This window comes from Pelodiscus sinensis, chromosome 11, assembly GCF_049634645.1.
Source record: "Pelodiscus sinensis isolate JC-2024 chromosome 11, ASM4963464v1, whole genome shotgun sequence".
Classification (NCBI taxonomy): domain Eukaryota; kingdom Metazoa; phylum Chordata; order Testudines; family Trionychidae; genus Pelodiscus; species Pelodiscus sinensis.
Window position 1 is genome coordinate 42,916,185 of NC_134721.1, and position 19,778 is coordinate 42,935,962.

Genomic DNA, 19,778 nt, shown 5'->3' on the forward strand with positions numbered 1-19,778 from the left:
GCTTTTCTTTGCTCCAGCCCGGTTGCCCTGTGGTCAGTCCGGAGGGAGCGCGGGTCGGAGGCTTCCCTTCCTGGCTGGTGTAGGGAACTCCCTGCCCCCAGACTTGTTCCCTCTCCTCTGCCCCAAACTTGTCCCCTGCCCTCCTGGCCCCCTGTTCCCTCTCCCTTGCCCCCCAACCCCACTGTAGAAACCTGCCCCCCCTGCAGAAACTTGTCCCCTGGCACCCTGCCCCCCCTGCAAAACCAGTTCCTTCTGGCACCCTGTCTCCTACTACAGAAACCTGTCCCCCTGCTTCCCTCTGCAGAAACCTGTCCCCCCAGCACCCTGTCCCCTGCTGCAGAAACCTGTCCTGGCACCCTGCCCCCTCTCCCCTGCCCCCACTGGCACCCTGTTCCCTGCCCCAGAACCCACTAGCACCCCTCCTCAGTACTGTGTCCCCTGCTTCCAAATGACATTTCTATGGGTCAGTGACCCCTGACTCAAGGCAGGTTCCCTGCCATTCTCATAAATAAAGACAATGCAGAAACTTTGTGTTTAACATAGTATTTTATTTAAAAATGAAGCCTGGCCAACAAACCTCCAATTGGGGCCAAGCCACCATCTGGCCACAACCACTCCTGCACTCCCCCTTCCCCAGACCCTAGATCTGAGCCTATCAAACATGGAACCTCCTGCCCTCAGCCCCTCACATACCCCAACCCAAATTCCTGCACCCTCACATCCGCAAGCCTTTGGCTTGCTTAGTATCCCAACACTGCCCAACCTGGAGCCCCTTCCCCGAGCCAGTGTCCCCTTCTCCACCTCCTCCTGCATCCAGATTTCCTCCCAGAGCTTGCACCTCTCACCCCTTCTCACACCCAAATCCCTCATTCCCACCCCAGAGACTACACATCCTGTCTCAACACAGCAAGGGTCCAGCTAGACTGCAGGAGTTTTTCAGGATTCTGGAGATATCCCAGAAAAACTCTTCTGCATCCAGGGTTGCCTTTGTTCTTCCGCTTTTTTAGTGGAAGAGCAAACAGGTTCTTTCGGTCACCCCTATATTCCTGTTTCCACAAGGAATAAGGTGGTTTCCAAAAGAAGGGGTTTTTTTTCTGACATTTGGTTCAGTGTAGACAGGCCAAATGTTGGAAAAACCTCTTCCTACAGAAGAATTAAAAAAAAAAAAGCACGAGTATAAGGATTGGGGATAGCAAGTGATGGAGAGGAGGAGAATAGAGAGGGTGGGGCTTCAAGGAAGGGGTGGGGCAGTAGATCTTGGCTTGGTCTGTCATTTAAAAAGTGATATTGGGTGTAAAAAAGTTGGAGACCACTGAATTCTAGCACATGGTACAAAACATTCTCTATTTTGTTGAGAAAGAAATTGCAGAAAAGTGGAGGGTTTTTTCAAAAATAATTTGCTTCATTTCAGGGATTTGACTGGAAGGGGGACAAGCCCTTAGTGAGCAGGAACACAGGATGTGCAGGGAAGAGAGGAGGGAGACAGTGGGAAGAGGTGGAGCCTGGGCTGGGAAGGGGGTGGGGCCTCAGCTGGGAATCTACTGCCTCCGAGAGTGGAAGCTTTACCACCTGCTCATGGTCAGAGGAACCTGTGTATAAATATTTATTCTTGGTGCTTTCTAATACTAGTACATTAGGGTATGTCTACACTACAAAGTTAATTCGAACTAACAGACCTTAGTTCGAATTAACTTTGATAGGTGCTACACTAGCGCTCCACTAGTTCGAACTTAATTCGAACTAGCGGAGCGCTTAGTTCGAACTAGGTAATCCTCATTCTACGAGAACTAAGCCTAGTTCGAACTTACTAGTTCGAATTAAGGGGTGTGTAACCCCTTAATTCGAACTAGTGGGAGGCTAGCCCTCCCCAGCTTTCCCTGGTGGCCACTCTGGCCAACACCAGGGAAACTCTATTGCCCCCCTCCCGGCCCCGGACCCCTTAAAGGGGCACGGGCTGGCTACGATGCCCATGCCAGGTGCAAGTCTGCCAGCACCCAGCTAGCAGACCCTGCACCTGGCACGGCTCGAGCCAGCCACCTGATGCCCCCCAGCCCTCCCCCTCTTCCTGGGACCAGGCTGGCGGCTCCCAGGAGCTTGCCCGAGACCGCAAGAGGTGGGCACCCGCCTGGTCTAGTGTGGACATCGTGGACCTCGTCCACGACCTCCGCACTAGGCACAGGAAAGTGGCCGTCTAGGGCAGGAGAGCTGCCAGCCTGGCCACCCAGGAGCAGGTGTGCATGAAAATCAAGGTGGTCCACTAAGACCCCCGACCCTGAGCTTACAATGGCCGTACTGGGCCAGACCAAAGGTCCATCTAGCCCAGTAGCCTGTCTGCCGACAGCGGCCAACCCTAGGGACCCTGGAGGGGATGGACCGAAGACAGTGACCAAGCCATTTGTCTCGTGCCATCCCTCTCCAGCCTTCCACAAACTTTAGGCAGGGACACCACTCCTACCCTCTGGCTAATACCACTCCATGGACCCAACCTCCATGACTTGATCTCACTTCTCTTTAAACTCTGTTCTAGTTGTAGCCTTCACAGCCTCCTGCAACAAGGAGTTCCACAGGTTGACTCTTTGCTTTGTGAAGAACAACTTTCTGTTACTAGTTTGAAGCCTGCTACCCATTCCTTTCCTTTGGTGTCCTCTAGTCCTTCTATTATGGGAACTAATGAAGAACTTTTCTTGATGCACCCTCTCCACCCCACTCATGCTTTTAGAGACCTCTATCCTATCCCCCCTCAGTCTCCTCTTTTCTAAGCTGAGAAGTCCCAGTCCCTTTAGCCTCTCTTCATATGGGACCTCTTCCAAACCCCTGATCATTTTAGTTGCCCTCCCCTCTCCCACCCTCTCTCTTCCCCCTCCCACCTCCTTTTCCCAGTCTCCCTGAGTTTTGTTCAATAAAGAGAGATTCTATTTTTGACCACAGGTTTTCTTTATTTTGTACATCAGGAAGGGGGACTAGGGAAGGGTAAGTGGAAGGAGGTGAGGGAGGAATGGGGTATGAGCTCCTGATGGGGAGGACTGGGCTGGCTTTGCGGGCTTCTGGGGGTGGAAGCTCTCCTGCAGCCCCCCAATTGCTCCCTCTCCCCAGATGGCAGCCTGCGGCAAGTGCAGCCGGTCTGATAGCCGAGTGCTGTGATGTGCCCAGTGTGGGCACTCAGGGCACTCCAAGCCAGGACTGCTTTGCAAGCGGGGCACCCCTGAGAACTGTCTGTCTGGGGTAGGGGTCGGGTCCCTTTAAGCACAGCCGTCGGCTAGCCTGAGGCAGCAGCTCCACGCTCTAAGTCCTAATCTGATGCCCTGCCGGCACTGCTTCCGGCCATCCTTAAGCCTGGTTCAGGGTCCACTTAATGTGGATATGATAGTTCGAATTAGCAAAACGCTAATTCGAACTAGTTTTTTAGTCTGGATGCGTTAGTTCGAATTAGCTTAGTTTGAATTAACTATTTCGAACTAAGTTAGTTCGAATTAGTGCTGTAGTGTAGACGTACCCTTAGAGACTTAATATTTTATAATCCAGGGCAAGGACCTCCTCTTTATTGGTGTTTGGTTATAAAATACCAAACATAAATAGACCATGTTATTGAATGGGGCTTTTACATGGAGCCATAATACAAATGATTAATAACAGTAATGTATTCGAATTGCTGATTATTTAAAAATTTGCTATGTCCACATTTTCATAAGATATTATTTTAAATAGAAAAATCCTCAGTCTTGTAGTAATAATAATATATAAAAAAGTTTAGTAAAATAATCTTAAGGTTGCAATGACAAAGCACTCGCTGATTAGAAAATGCTAGAATTAAGGACTGTGACTCATTAATTTCCTCTTTGTGCTTATACATTACGATAATCTTCAGTTACACTACCACATTGGTTACACATTTTCTGTCTTCTACAAAACTGAAGCATGAGTCCAACAGACAACAGCCTTATTCACTAAACATTCAGGGTTCGTTCCCTGATCACTGTTTAGCCTGTGTAGTGAATGACGCAGAGATCTTATGAAAATAATAGTATAGGATTATATAATTAAAGACTTCATCATGATGGATATGCACAATCCCACAGATTAGTAGGTAGCATTTGAAGACTGCTATCTGTGGGTATGTCTACACTACCACCCTAGTTCGAACTAGGGTGGTTAATGTAGGCAACCGGAGTTGCAAATGAAGCCCAGGATTTGAATTTCCCGGGCTTCATTTGCATATTGCCAGGTGCCGCCATTTTTAAATGTCCGCTAGTTCGGACTCCGTGCCCGCGGCTACACGCAGCATGAACTAGGTAGTTCGGATTAGGCTTCCTATTCCGAACTACTGTTACTCCTCGTGGAACGAGGTGTACCAGTAGTTTGGAATAGGAAGCCTAATCTGTACCTGGTAGTCCATCACTTTGGATCAGTGGGTCCTAGAGACAGTAGGGAGGGGCTACGCTATCCCGTTCCTTTCAGTCTTTGAAATGTACAAAAGCAGAAACGCAACGTGGAGCCCAAGGTCAGCGGGGGACTCCCCGCTGGCCCTGGGCACCATGTGGCATTTCAATCTTTGAAACGTACAGGAGCCCCTGCTGGAACATCTTGGAAGGTGTCCTTCTTGGTAAGTAACCCGTTGGCCAGATGTATGAGGGTATGTCTACACTACCCCGCTAGTACGAACTAGCGGGGTAATGTATGCATACCGAACGTGCAAATGAAGCCCGGGATTTGAATTTCCCGGGCTTTATTTGCATAAGCCGGCCGGCGCCATTTTTAAATGCCGGCTTGTTCGAACCCCGTGCCACGCGGCTACACTAGAATAGCTTGCTAGTCCGAACTATCTAGCCCGTGCCGTGTGTAGCCGCGCGGCACCGGGTTCGAACAAGCCAGCATTTAAAAATGGCTCCGGCCGGCTTATGCAAATAAAGCCCGGGAAATTCAAATCCCGGGCTTCATTTGCACGTTCGGTATGCATACATTACCCCGCTAGTTCGCACTAGCGGGGTAGTGTAGACATACCCTATCAGAGCTAAGGGTTCTTACCTCAGGCAACCCTTGCATGTTTTTTTTCAAGGATAAGGCCAGGTTATGCCCCTACCCCTCCTTCCTGACTAAGGTGGTGTCCCAGTTTCATGTCTCCCAGGACATTTTTCTCCCTGTCTTTTACCCTAAGCCTCATGCTTCTGGAACAAAACTGGCCTTACACACTCTAGATGTTAGGAGAGTCTTAGCCTTTTATTTAGACAGGACAAAGCCCTTTGCCACAGTGAATTTTGGCAATCATAGAGAGACTCAAGGGCCAACAGGTCTCTGCTCAGAGTATTTCCTCATGGATAACTGTTATGCTTAAATGAAGCACACAAGATCTTTTATAGGGAAAAAGGCAGTACACTGCATTTATTGAGAATACAGCAGTTGCATATGTTTTTCAGTCCCTCACATACACAAACACCATACACACAGTCCCGCCAGATGATGTTATAGTAACCAGTCCAGAGTCTGTATCAATCTAGTGGCCAGCTAGATTGAACACAGAGGGAGAGCAGGGCCTTTGTTGTTCGATTGATCCAATGCTCCTCTGGAGTTGGTGACAAGATGAACCCAAAGTTCCATAGCAAAGCACCCTGCTTTTATAATCCTTTTTCTCTGTTGAAGTCTATGGATTCTGCTGCGTCAGCCTGTGACCGGAGTGTTATCTTTTTGTTAACATTTGTTCCCAAAACATCTTCAGAGCTCAGCCTGTAATCAATCATCTTTTAGGGGTGCTAGCTCCGCTTTAAGGCCGTCAGTCTGCCAATAATCCAATCATTCTGGGAGTAGGGGTATGCATCGATGGTTATAGATGGTCTTTCTTTGATGCCGGGTAGTCTGGTCTTCACCCACGCTCGCCCCTCCTTCGGCCATCTGGTTCTGAGCAATAACTTTCACACCTTTATCTCAACACATACATACCACTTTTACACATAAACAGACTTTTACAAGGACTCTCGAGGAAAAGCATAACATCAGTATCTACATTGGGCAAAGCAAAAAAGCATTGTAAATCAAACAATTAAGGCCTTAGCCTTCAACATTCCTCTAATCTCATTAACACAGCCATAATGCCAAAACTCTGTCTCTTTACTTAAACCAACTACTAACTCATTAAACTTTAAAACAAAGAAATATACCTTTAACTAAGAGGATTTAATTTGATAAAATATTAAATGTGTGTAAATATGTTACCTCACATTACTATATTATTGTTACATCATTAAAATATATTATTACATTGCTACATTATTGCTATATCATTAAACCTAGAATACAAATATAAAAATAATAAAACTTTCAGTACCAACATAACTTCCTCCATTAGGCAGTGCTAGGGTCTGGCTGGGGTACCAGCCCCTCTTCTGACAGCTGATTCCACTAGGATACAGGCTGCCTCCACAGCCTTTGTGGCTCAGGTCCCTATCTTGGATATCTATAGGGCTGCCACACTGTCTTCAATCCATATCTTTGCAAACCACTATGCACTGGTTTACCAGGCTAGGGAGTATGCAGCTCTTGGTAGGGTTGTCCTTTTTTAATGAAAGGTTAGAACTCCTATCCTGCCTTCTGGGTTTCTGCTTTGGAGTCACCTACACGGAAGGGATATGAGCAATCACCCGAAGAAGAAAAAATGGTTAGATACCTTCGTAACTGTTGTTCTTTGAGATATGTTGCTAATGTTCATTCCAAATCTCTCCCACCTCCCCTTCTTTGGAGTAGTTCAGTAAGAAGGAACCAAGGGGGTGGAGGACCAGCAGGGGTATATGTTAGCCAATATAGTGGTGCCACTCCAGGGGGCTCCCCTGCTGGCCCAATGGGTACTTACTAAGGGAATAACTTCCAACGACAAATGTATGCAACGTATGCACACCTACATGGAATGGGCATGAAGAACATCTCGAAGAACAATAGTTACGAAGGTAAGTAACCATTTTTTGAGAGACTTTCAACCTGTAGTTTAAAGAGACTATTAACACTAAGCTGTTTCTATCCTTGGTGGGAATAAGCAGGCATACAAGATTCTTATGCTTTAGAGGGTAGCCGAGTTAGTCTGTACAGGATAAACTTAAAAAACAGCAAATGGTCTGGTAGCGCTTTATAGACCAACAAAACATATAGATGGTATCATGAGCTTTCATGGGCACAGCCCACTTCTTCAGATGACCGTCTACATGTTCTGTTAGTCTATAAAGTGCTACCAGACTATTTGTTGTTTTTTAAGATTCTTATTCTTTGTGGTCACTCTAGAGGAAAAATCTTTCAAGAATTTATAACTGATGTAGGCTCTAGTGACTCGTTCAAAGATGACCTCAGCATTTGGACAGTTTGCCAATGGCGGTGGCGGTCAGATTATTTCAGTATAAAGAAATGCTATGCCACAATTTAATATAATATATTTTGTCCTGTTTTAGGCTGGTACAGAGGAGTTTCCATTAAGAAGCCCAATATAAAGGTAAGTCTATTTTAAAAAATTATTTAAGAAGAAGGGCTCTCTACTTTGCTATTGCAGCCCTAACCCTTGTTCATTCTCACTCCTAAGACTTCACTTCCCTCTATAATTACTTTGGCTTATATAATTATACTGAATTCTCTTCTGAATTGACAAATTGTTTCTTAGATCTTCCAAAGGTTCAGAGACCTTTTCCACCTGGGTACATGTAGGCTGACTTATTTTTTCAAAAAAGCCTAAATGCCTAAAAAGCCTGTACAATCTTAATTCAAGCTTTTTTTAAAAACAAATTTAAATAATTCACTTTATCAAAATATACACAAGAATTTTTAAAATAAAGCTAATTGGAGAAGAATGTTTTAATGTTTTATATTGCATATATTTTATAGTCTAATCAAGGAAGTGTTGTGGTAGGAGGTCTCTATGCTGGCTGTGAATTTTATATGCATTCATGTATATTTAAATACACAAAGACACAGGCTATTTCTAACATTCAATGGGCTTTATTTTCAATGTAATATCTAAAATATATTAAGGAAGACTAGTGTCTAATGATTTTTTTTTTTTTCAAAAATATAACCTATATTATACTATTCAGTTAATATTTTTCTTCTAATACAGCTCCCCTCAGTTGTTGAGCATTTCATTCATTTGTACATTTATTGTTACACACTGTACATTGCATGAATCTATGTTCACAGTTCTGATACAAGAGCCATTCAAACCTACCAGTTTCCTAGGTAACCAACACCATGCCTCAGAAACAGACTGCGTAAAGTAGGAGTAAATCAGATGAAAAAAATCCAAACAGCATTTCTGCCTCTCCAGTATTTCTATATGGCTAAAAGAGTGTGGGCTCCGGAGTGGGGCTGAGGATGAGAGCTTTTGGGTGTTGAAGGGGCTTCTGGCTTTGGGAGTGTCAGGCTGTGGCAGGAGGGGCTTACCTTGAGTGATTCCCAGTCAGCGATGCAGCAAGGGTGCCAAGGCAGGCTTTCTGCCTCTCCTGGCACAGTGTAGGCCATGCTATGCCCCAGAAGCAGCCAGCAGTGAGTTCACAGCCAATGGGAGTACAGAGCTAGTGCTCTGGGCAGGAGCATTGTGCAGAGTCCTGTGTGCTCTCCCCAGTAGAAGCTGGGCCTATTGCTGGGTACTTCTGGGGTGCAACTCAGTCCACAGTAACAAGAGGATAGAACAAGAAGCAATGGGCTTCAACTGTAGTAAGGGAGGTTTAGGTTGGACATTAGGAAAAAGTTCCTAACTGTACGGGTAGTCAAACACTGGAATAAATTGCCCAGGGAGGTTGTGGAATCCCCATCTCTGGAGATATTTAAGAGTAGGTTAGATAAATGTCTATCAGGGATGGTCTAGACAGTATTTGGTCCTGCCATGGGGGCAGGGGACTGGACTCGATGACCTCTCAAGGTCCCTTCCAGTCCTAGTATTCTATGATTCTAAGACAGGTAGGTAATCTGCCTTAGAACCCTCACTGGTTACCTCATCACCATGCAGCAATGAGACCCAGTGTCTGATATTCCATGACCCAGTACTGGGTAGCAACCCGTAGTTTGAAAACCACTGATTTAAGCTCACATTAAAAAAATTCTTAATTCTTTCTTTGAGATACCACGTCTCTTCTATGCTTTGCATCAGGAACTTAACATTTGGCAAAGGAGTCACTTTGGTGTTACATGTGGGTTTTTTTGGTGAAAATCTTCTCAAATTTGGTCAAGTTTATAATGTCCCTGGAAAATCACAATTTGGACTCGATTAGTACAGTTTTGTGAAAGGTTAGCAGCTTTTTTTTTTCTGGAGATTCAGTCTGCACAAAATGTGCTTCACCACAACTGAGCTCCTTACATGCTGGCAATGTTCCACTCTGCAGAAGTGACTAAGCATTCTCTATCCTAGGACTGCAGGAGCCATGTGAGGACTTTACCTGCAGTCGCTCCTCCTGGTAAGAAGGGGACAATGTGGCACCAGTCACCAAAAGTAAGATCAGGGAGACTCAGGCTACATCTAGACTACAGGCTTCTTGTGCAAGAAGCTTTTTGCGTAAGAGAGCATTCAGACTCCTAGGACACTATCTCGCAAAATAGTCTACCTGAAACCACTTCAGGCATGGCTTTAAGTCACCAATTGTGTCCTCATTCCAGGAAGAGTAACAGGTAATTCAAACTAAGGACTTAGTTTAAATTACCGTTTAACTGCCGCGTGTATCCGCGGACAGTTAGTCTGGACTAGTGGCATTTAAAAATGGCGACCGGACGGGAACATGCAAATAAAGCCCGGGATATTTAAATCCTGGGCTTCATTTGCAAGTTCAGATGCCTACATTAGCCTCCCTAGTTCGAACTAGGGGGCTAGTGTAGACATTCTCTAATTGACCTAGAGGAGTGGGGGGAGCATACAAAGTCTCCTCCCACTGCCAGGGGCATGGGGGAGGGGAGCAAATTTTTCACGTGCTCCCCCACCCCCAGAGCAATCAGGGTCTGTGGTTGCGGAAGCATGGAAATGCCCTAGCCTCACCCCTTCTGCCTGAGGCCCTGCCCCTTCTGGAGAGGCCCGGGGCCACTTCGAAAATTTCTGAAGTGGCCCATGGTCAAAAATTATTGCCCACCCCTGCACTAGAGAGACCTTGGAATATTTTGCCAATATGATTTGGAGATATTTGCTAACAGTAGTGATGTCTGGTTGTCTGGTTAACTGGTAAGTATCACCTTTAAAAGGTGATGGTTACTGGTTAACCAGTAGCCCAGGTTGGCTGGAGCAGCTCCCCTGTTGATATGAGCAGGGGGACTGGCCGTCACAAATAGAGGATGCTCTTGCACCAGCCCCTGCCTGTGGCCAGCCCTGTCTGCCACACACACAAGCTACCCGCTGTGAACAGGGGCTGCTTGGTGGAGAGGTGTCCCAGAGGGAATGAACAGAACAGATAATCATCAAGTGATCTCTCCCCTGTCACCCATTCCCAGCTTTTGACAAAGAGAGGCTACAGATACCATTCCTACCCATCCTGGTTAATAGCCATTGATGGACCTATCCTCCATGAATTTATCTAGCTCTTTTTTTGAACTCTGTTAAAGTCCTGGTCTTCACAACATCCTTTGGGAAGGAGTTCCACAGGTTGACTGTGTGCTATGTGGAGGAACAATTTCCTTTTGTTTGTTTGTTTGTTTTTAAATCTGTTACTTATTAATTTCATATGGCGACCCCTAGTTCTTGTTTTATGGGAAGAAGTAAATATGTTTTTTGAGATGAGGCGATCACATCTGTCTGCAGTATTCAAGATGTGGACATACATGGATTTATATATTTCCAGTAAGATTTTTTGTCTTATTCTCTATTTCTTTTTAATTATTCCTAACATTGTTTGCTTTTTTGACTGCTGCTGCACATTGACTCCAATATCTCTCAAGTGGCAATAGCTAATTTAGTCCCCATCATTTTATATATATCATTGGGATTATGCTTTCCAATGTGCATTACTTTGCATTTATCGACATGAAAATTCATCTGGCATTTTGTTGATGAACTCCGGGGTTCCATGGAGCACCAATTGGGAAACACTGCACTATGCCATAGAACAAAATTCCTCTGTGGATACACAGTTTGGGCATTCTGTCCTCTTTGTTTTCCAATCTTAAGTTCCATAGCCCATCTTTCCATGGGGAGGTATTTTTCCATGGTCCCCTAAAGTGGAGCACTCATGTGGACACTCCTTAAAGAAGAAGAGAAGGTCATTCACTTTGTACAATAAATGAGGTTCTTTGAGATCGATGTCCCTGTGAGTACTGTAGTCCCCTCTCTTCTCTCCTCTGCTTCAGAGTCACACACTGTTTCTCTGTGGCATAGAAGGAACAGTTGGCTGCGTGTGCCAGTTAGCTCTTTGTATGCTGCTACCTAGGGTACTATTGCTACAATCTCTGACTAACAGTGTAAGGCATCAAAACATCCAAAGTGGTGTGCCCACTGGGACAACCGTCTTGAAGAGCCTCAGTAACCGCACAAGGTGAGTAATTTTCTCTTTAGTTGGTATAAAAGAGAAGGTGCTGAGAGGGGCCATGCTTTTGAATGCATAAAAGTTTGTTCTTCTTCGAGTGGTTGCTCATGTCCATTTGAAATAGGTGTGCGCACCGCGTCTTCCGGAGTGTTTTCCCTAGCGGTACCTGTAGCGCCGGCAGGGCGCCCCCTGGAGTGGCGCTGCCATGGCGGGGCATAAGTACCCCTTCTGGCGCTGCCCTACCTCACTTCCTTCTTACCGCAGTGACGGTCGTTGGAGCGTCTCCATATCTCTCAGTCTCTTAGTTTGTTAATGGTTCCCTTCCTCACATTGGTTTGTAAATAGTTCTTGTAGTTAGATAGTTAGGTTCTTTGTTTTGTTCCTTCCCCCTTGGGGGTAAGGAATGCCAGGGCCACAAGGCTTCAAGAGTGCACTGACTGCGGGAAGTTTATGCCCGGGGCGACCCACATGACAGCTGACTTAAGTGCTTGGGTGAGGCTCATCTGGCTATTGCCTGTAAGATCTGCAAGTCCTTTAAGCCCCGTACCAGAAAAGAAAGGGTTTCCTGCCTGAAGCTTCTCCTCGTGGAGACAGCACTTCAACCGGTGCCGCCAGAACAGCCTGCGGTGCACAGCGCACTGGCTTCCACGCGGGAGGCTCCTCACCGGCACCGTGCGTCGGCATCGAGGTCTCGGCACCTGTCTCACTCTCCTCCGACTAAGAGAGTGAAGAAATCCCGGGGAAGGTCCCCTTCGAAGAAGGTAACTTCGGCTGGGCACCGCGCCGTGGGCTCATCGGTGCGCGTATCTTCCCCACCGCACCGTTGGCGCCGAGGAGGCCTCAGTAGTCCTGGTCGCCTGCCTCCACACCGCCCGTCCACGCCGGATATGTTCGAGGCGGTGCAGGACCTTATTAGCCTCACGACCTCCCCTCCATCCTCGGTTGATTTGGAAGGGTCGAGGTCACCATCGTCGGAGGCTTGGCTGGCTACAGCTTCGCCCCAGCATGGCCAGGTCGGCATGCTAAGGTGGCTTATGCGTCGGGACCACTCCATGTGGGGTCAGTACCGATTGCTACTTCGGCACCCTTCTCGATGCCGAACCGTCATTCTCAGGGAGTTTCCAGCCATGCGTGAACTTCGCTGCAGATGAGCTCCTTGCCAGCTCCCCGCCTGGCGGTGCCGGTGCTGTATCTGAGTAGCCATGTGGCATCCACTCAGACATCTCTCTCCTCCATGAAGGGCACCCAGGAGCCAGCATCCGTCTCCGTGCCCTCATCTGCACCGGCATCGACGTAGTGGTCTCGCCAGGCACCAGGCCTGGGTACTCTGGTGCCGCAACCGCTGGCCGCAACTCAACCGGCACCGGGCCTGAGCACCCTGGTGCCGCAGCCATTGGCGGCATCTCATCTGGCACTGAGCCGGAGCACCTCGGTGCCACAGCTGCTGGCGATTCAACCGGCACTGGGCATAGGCACCCCGGTGCCGCAGCTGCTGGCGACTCAACCGGCATCGGGCCTGAGCACCCCGGCACCACAGATGCTGGCGTCTTATCAGGCACTGGGCCTGGGCACCCCGGTGCCGCAACTGGCGACGTCGCAGTTTGCACCGAGTCTGGGCGCCCCGGTGCTGCAACTGGGTGCCGTAGAACCCTCGGCACCGGGTCTGGGTCCCCCGGTGCCGCAACAGTCAGCGAGCCTTCCGGCACCGGGAATGGGTCCCCCGGTCCTACAGACAGTATGGCCCCGACGTACTCATGTGGGTAAGCCCGAGTCCATGGCAAGGTTTGCCCCGCACTCCTGCTCGGCTCCACCCTGGCCGGAGTCCGATTACTCCTCGGACTCGGATGCTGTCTCTGTCCGTTCGGGCTCTTCGGGAGCATCCTTGGCTCACAGGTCCAGGTCCAGACATAGGAGGGACCACACTCAACAAACGTGGCCTCCGCACCCGCAGTGGCCTTTCTGGACCCCCTGGGCCTACCATCAGTGGCAAGGTCAGCTGCCTCCTTCTCTGGGGTCGGGGACTTCAGGGCACTGATCCCAACCGTCAGCATGCCTGTCCCAGGGTCCCCCCCGCTTCAGGTGCTGCAACCCAATCCAGCGGCACCGCAATCACCGGCACTGGAGGTGGACCCATCGGGAGCACAAGCCGCCCAGACGGCACCGCAGTTGGCGACAACTGTTCCTGTGCCAGTTCAGGAGTCCTCGTCCTCATTGTCTCCGGACGAGGCACTAGCAGACCCTTCACCGAGTCTCCTGTCAATGGATGCCCGCACGCACCAGGACCTCCTCCACCGCATGGCTTCCAACCTGGCCGTTACGTTGGAACCTGTCATTGAGGACACGGATCCAATGGTGGACATTCTCACGGAAGATGCATCTACACGATTGGCCTTACCACTTAACAAAACGGTGTCAAAGATTACCAATGCCCTGTGGCAAACGCCGGCAACTTTGACCCCTACCTTAAAAGGGGTCGAGAGGCATTATTACGTCCCAAACTCGGGGCATGACTACGTGTACTCACAACCCATCCCCGGGTCCTTGGTTGTGCAAGCCGCAGCCCAAAAGAAAAGACTCCCTCAGCCTGGTCCTTCTCCAAAGGTGAGGGAGCCTAAGCGGCTGGACCTGTTGGGCTGTAAGGTTTATGCCACAGGAGCGCTACAACTCCGCATCGTGAACCAGCAGGCGATGCTAAGCAGGTATGCCTTTAACACCTGGCAGGCCATCAAAAAGTTCCAAGACAGACTCCCTGTGGAGGACCGTCAGGAGTTCGCAGCTCTTGCCTCGGAGGGTAAAGTCATCGCACGAACCGCTCTCCAGGCGGCTCTGGACACTGTGGACTCAGCAGCCCGCACGATGGCGACTGATGTTGTTATGCGTCGGGGGGCATGGCTCCATGTCTCGGGAATTCCCCTGAATGTGCAGCATATGATACAGGACTTGCCCTTTGAGGGCAAAGCTCTGTTCTCGGAGCACACCAACTGTAGGATCCATACTCTAAAGGACACAAGGTCTACCTTGAAGTCCTTGGACATCCACACGCCGGCCCCGCAGCGGCGACAGCTGCCCTATAGGCAGCAGGGGAGGGCGCAGCCCCAGGTCCCCTGTGGGGATTACTGGAGGCGCCGCTCCTGGACCTCCGGTGGAGATTCCGGGGTTGCCGCGCACCCTCAGGGCGCTAGGGGTCGACATCGTCGCCCCAGGACCGATGCCCAGCGGGGAGGTCCTCACGGTCCTTCCCATCAGGGCAAGCCCCAATTTTGACCCCCTGTTCGAGAGTCCTGTACCAATCTCCCGCCCTGGCCCCCTGTTTGGGGCCAGGCTATCCCTTTTTGCCCATGCATGGGCCATAATAACATCAGATGCCTGGGTTCTGAACATAGTAAATGGAGGCTATTTTATCCCGTTCCTAGGCCCACTGCCCTCAAAACCCCCTTCTCCGTCCCTAGTAAGGGATACCCCTCACAAACACATCCTGTGTCAGGAGGTGTCTGTGCTCCTCGGAAAAGGAGCAATAGAGGAGGTTCCTCCGCATCTGCGAGGAAGGGGTTTTTACTCCCGTTATTTTGTTGTCCCCAAGTCGAAGGGAGGGGTCCGCCCCATCCTGGACCTACGAGATTTAAACAAGGCGGTCATAAAACACAGGTTCAGAATGGTGACCTTGGCATCGGTCATCCCAGTGGTACAATTAGGAGACTGGTACGCGACTCTCGACCTCAAGGATGCGTACTTCCACATGGCGATCAGACCCAGCCACAGGAGGTTCCTCAGATTCATGGTGGGCCAATCCCATTTTCAGTTTATGGTGCTCCGAGGGTGTTCACGAAATGCATGGCGGTGGTTGCCGCATATCTCTGCAAACAAGGGGTGCACGTGTTCCCGTACCTCAACGATTGGCTGATCCGAGGTCGCTCGTACGGGCAGGTAGAAGCTCACGTGGCACTCACAAGAGCCCTCTTCCTAAGGTTGGGACTCATGCGAAATGTCAAGAAGTCATCCCTGACTCCCTCCCAACAGAATTCGTGGGAGCCCTCCTCGATTCAAGGGTGGCAAGGGCATTCCTGCCCAAGAGCAGGTTCCTCTTCATAGTGGAGCTGATCTTGGGGTTAACCCGGTCCCCTATCACGACCCCTCGGGTCTGCTCCAGGCTCCTGGGCCATATGGCGGCGTGTACGTACACGGTCCGCCATGCCAGATTGAGGATGAGACCCCCTGCAGGCATGGTTGGCGAGGGCCTGTAGCCAATCTAGGGGTCTTTGGGACTCGATAATTACGGTGCCCACAGAAATTCTGGACTCCCTCCTACGGTGGACCCAGGAAACTGTGGTACGCAGCGGTATTCCTTTCAATGCCCCTCCCCCCTCCCTGACGCTGGTCACCGATGCATCCGACCTGGGCTGGGGAGCACACTTGGGGCGGCACAGGACTCAAGGCCTTTGGTCCCCCTCCTAGCGAGCCCTGCACATAAACGTCCGGGGAATTGCGGGCAGTAAGGAGAGCCTGCGAAGCCTTCCTGCCAAGGCTCGCCCACCGCTCGATCCTGGTTCGTATGGACAACACAGCGGCGGTCTTTTACCTCAATAAGCAGGGTGGGGCGCGATCACCTCCCCTCTGCAAAGAGGCCCTGCAACTTTGGCACTTGTGCGTCACGCACGGTATCACACCTCAAGCGGAATACCTCCCCGGATGCAAAAACCTGCTAGCGGACACGAGTGGACCCTCAAGGACTCTGCTCTCCGCCAGGTTTTCCGCAGGTGGGGGGCTTCAAATGGTGCGAGACATGTCGGGATGCCACGCTGGCGTCCGACGGACATTCCGCCTGTATTAAGTGTCTTGGGGAGGCACACCAGACGCAAAAGTGCCCGCATTGCTCTAAATTGACAGCGAGGGCGCGCCGTGACAGAGCCAGTAGACTGACGACTCTCTTATATGAGAAGTTGCTTCGTCTCTCCTCAGAGGACTCGCCTACCTTCTCTAGACCGCCTCAGCCGACTAAGGGTATGGAAAAAGACTAACCCCCTACCCACTCCTCTTCTGCGGGGTCAAAAACCGGACTCTCTCCGGCTCCAACTATATCCTCGGCACCCTCAGCATCATGGGTGAGCACTGAGGACACGCCGGGAACCTCTGGTGCGCCGCGATCTAAGACGCAGGCTCAGCACAAGAGAGCTCATTCTGAGCCAAAACAAAAATCAGCGGCACTGACCGCTACGGCGCCTAAGCCGTCCTTGGCACCGACGGCGCCGTCTAGAGAGCGCTCGGCACCAAAGCAACACCAAACGGCACCGGGCTCGGCACCGAAAAGGGCCCGTACCGATAATCCACCTCCTAGCACTTCGGTGCTGGGACGCACGTCGGCACCCACATCTCCAATAACGATGCCGTTACCACCGAGACCACCCCGCTTGGCACCGTCCCAAAGCCAGAGCCGGTACCGATCCCCGGTGCGGAGCCACACCTCTTCGGCACCGCCATCCCCGGGTTCCTCTATCCACTCAGCGAGATCTCACCGCTCCTCGGCTACTTCTCGTTCAGCTAGTGACATCGGCACCGAACCCAGAAGCAGGTTCTCGTTGCAACATTCTAGCCCGGCTCATAGACCTCCATCCTGGCAAATGCCTGCGGTTCAATATGCATACCCTCCCCCTCCGCATCCATGGTATCCACAGCAGTATGCCTATCCATCCCCGCCATATGCCACCCAATGGCAACCCTGGGTCTCACCTCCAAAGAGGACTCACCATCAACCCTCTTCTACCACTTCCAGGCCACCTCCAGCCTCACCTCCTGCCACCACATCTGCCACAGAGCCGAATTCTCCATCTCCTTCAGGCGGTCATGACTCCCTCTCTGAGGGCGAGACCAGATCTCCGCTACACAACTCCTCCTCCTCCCCAGACGAAGCGGTCATCACCGATGCCCCACCGTCGGGAGACGATATAAAAAAGTTCCAAGAATTGTTTAAAAGAGTTGCTGTAGCCCAAGAAAAAGATCTTCAAGAGGTGCAGGTCAAACAATATCGACTCCTTCGCATGCTTCAACCCCCAACTGCTTCCAGAATTGCCATCCCTATGGATGAGGCCATTATGGACCTGGCTGACAATATTTGGCAGACCCCAGTGTCCATCACTCCAACAAATAAGAGAGCAGACCGCAAATACTTCATCGCTCCAAAGGATATGGACTTTCTTTTCACCCACCCACCCCCTAACTCCCTAGTAGTAGTACACCCGTCCTCGGCTCCTATTCCAACTATTCTTGACTATCTTTTCCAGCTTCGGTCTAGTGGCCTATCTTTTTCCTCTATCAAGGTCCATGTGGCATCTCTCTCTGCCTTCCATGTTGGTACGGCAGGAGTCTCCCTTTTTTCTAACCCGGTGTTTAAGAGGTTTCTTACTGGCTTGGAAAAGTTGTATCCCTCGGTGAGGGCCCCACTTCCCGCCTGGGATCTCAACGTGGTCCTCCACAGGCTTATGTTACCCCCCTTTGAACCGCTGGCCACGTGTTCCCTGCTGCACCTTTCATTGAAGGTTGCTTTCATCGTGGCCATTACATCGGCTCGAAGGGTGTCGGAACTAAGGGAGCTAACTGTAGACCTGCCCTACCTTGTTTTTTCCCATTACATTGTAAGGCTACGGCCTCATCCAGCCTACCTCCCGAAGGTGGTATCACCATTCCACCTGTCCCAGGAGATTTATCTCCCATTTTTTTCCCCAAAACCTCACGCCTCCTCTAAGGAGCGGGTCCTGCACTCCCTGGACGCCAAGCGGGCGCTGGTGTTCTACATTGATAGGACCAAGTCGTTCCGTAAATCACAATAATTGTTTATTGCATTTGGGAACAGGGTGAAAGGGTCGCCTATTTCAACGCAAAGGCTATCAAGATGGGTGGTGCAATGTATCACAGAATGTTATCAACTGGCTGGTAAAACTCCACCCAGGGTGAAGGCACACTCTACCAGGGCGCAGGCGTCTTCGGTGGCCTTTGGTGCCCAGGTACCAATCACAGAAATTTGCAGGGCAGCCACCTGGTCTTCCTTTCACACGTTTGCAACACACTATGCGCTACCTCAGCAGGCCAGGGAGGATGCAAGGGTGGGCTCTGCAGTCCTCGAATCTGTGATGTAAATATGTAAATATATATATCCAGTTGTCTTTGTTCTTAATTGGTGCCTTGTCAGTGTTGGATTGTTCAAATAAATCTGTTTATTGTTCACCTTCCTTCATGACTCCGGTGGTATGACTGCTCCGACCCCTCCTCCGTGGGGTTAGCTTGGTAGTCACCTATTTCGAATGGACATGAGCAACCACTTGAAGAAGAAAAGAACGGTTACTTACCTGTAACTGTTGTTCTTCGAGATTTAACATTAGGAAGGGGGGTTAGAGAGGGGAAAGGGAAAGGAGGGGAGTGTGGAAGAAGGCCCCAGTGGGGCATGCAGGGAGAGTTCAGTCCTCCTCCACCTGGAAACTCTCCTGCAGGGTTTCCTGGATCTGGACGGCCCCCCGCTGGGCCTCCCGGATAGCAATGGTGTGGGGCTGCACTTACTGGCCAGCCATGCGCTCAGCCTTCGCCATCCAGGCTGGCAGGAAAGCGTCCCCCTTCCGCTCACATAAATTGTGCAGCACACAACATGCTGCCACCACGGAGGGATATTGTGCTCGGTGAGGTTGAGGCGGGTGAGGAGGCATCTAAATCAGGCTTTCAGGCGTCCGAAGGCCCCCTCGACTACAATGCGGGCCCTGGGAGCCTGGCATTGAAGGCCTACCGGGAGGGGTTGAGGTGCCCTGTGTACAACTTCATCAGCCAGGGCTGTAGGGGGTAGGCTGCATCCCCCACCAGGCAGACGGGCATGTCCACGTCCCTGACCCTGATGTGGTCGGGGAAGAAGGTCCCGGCCTGCAGCCTCTGGCACACAGAGGAACACCCTGACGTCATGTGCCCTGCTCTGGACCAGTCCACATTAATGTCCGTGAACTGGCCCCGGTGGTCAGACACGGCCTGCAGGAGGACGGAGAAGTACCCCTTGCGGTTGATGTACTGGGAGGCCTGGTGTTCCGGGGCATGGATGCGGATGTGCGTCCCGTCGATGGCCTCCCCACAGTGGGGAAGCCGAGGGCACTGATTCCCTGGATGACCGTGTCCAGGTCGGTGAGGCGGACCATCCTGCAGAGCAGCACCCGTTTGATGGCCTTGACCACCTGCAGAGAGATACAGCAAACTCTGAATCACTGGGGCGCCCCGGTGGCTGGGAGTGTTTGTTCCCTGGCACCGCCCTACTCCCGGAAGCAACCCCCGTTGCGATCCTGGCCGCTATGG

The 19,778-nt window shown here is 50.6% G+C and overlaps 1 protein-coding gene across 2 annotated transcripts in view; it reads left to right on the plus strand.

The window, feature by feature from the left end:
- Positions 1-19,778, plus strand: part of DOCK3 (dedicator of cytokinesis 3) — a 539,706-nt gene that overhangs the window by 116,687 nt on the left and 403,241 nt on the right. For both annotated transcript variants that reach the window (XM_075939450.1, XM_075939449.1), the window contains exon 3: positions 7,425-7,465. In XM_075939450.1, coding sequence (XP_075795565.1) covers positions 7,425-7,465 — 41 coding nt within the window. The remainder of the gene's footprint in view (positions 1-7,424; positions 7,466-19,778) is intronic.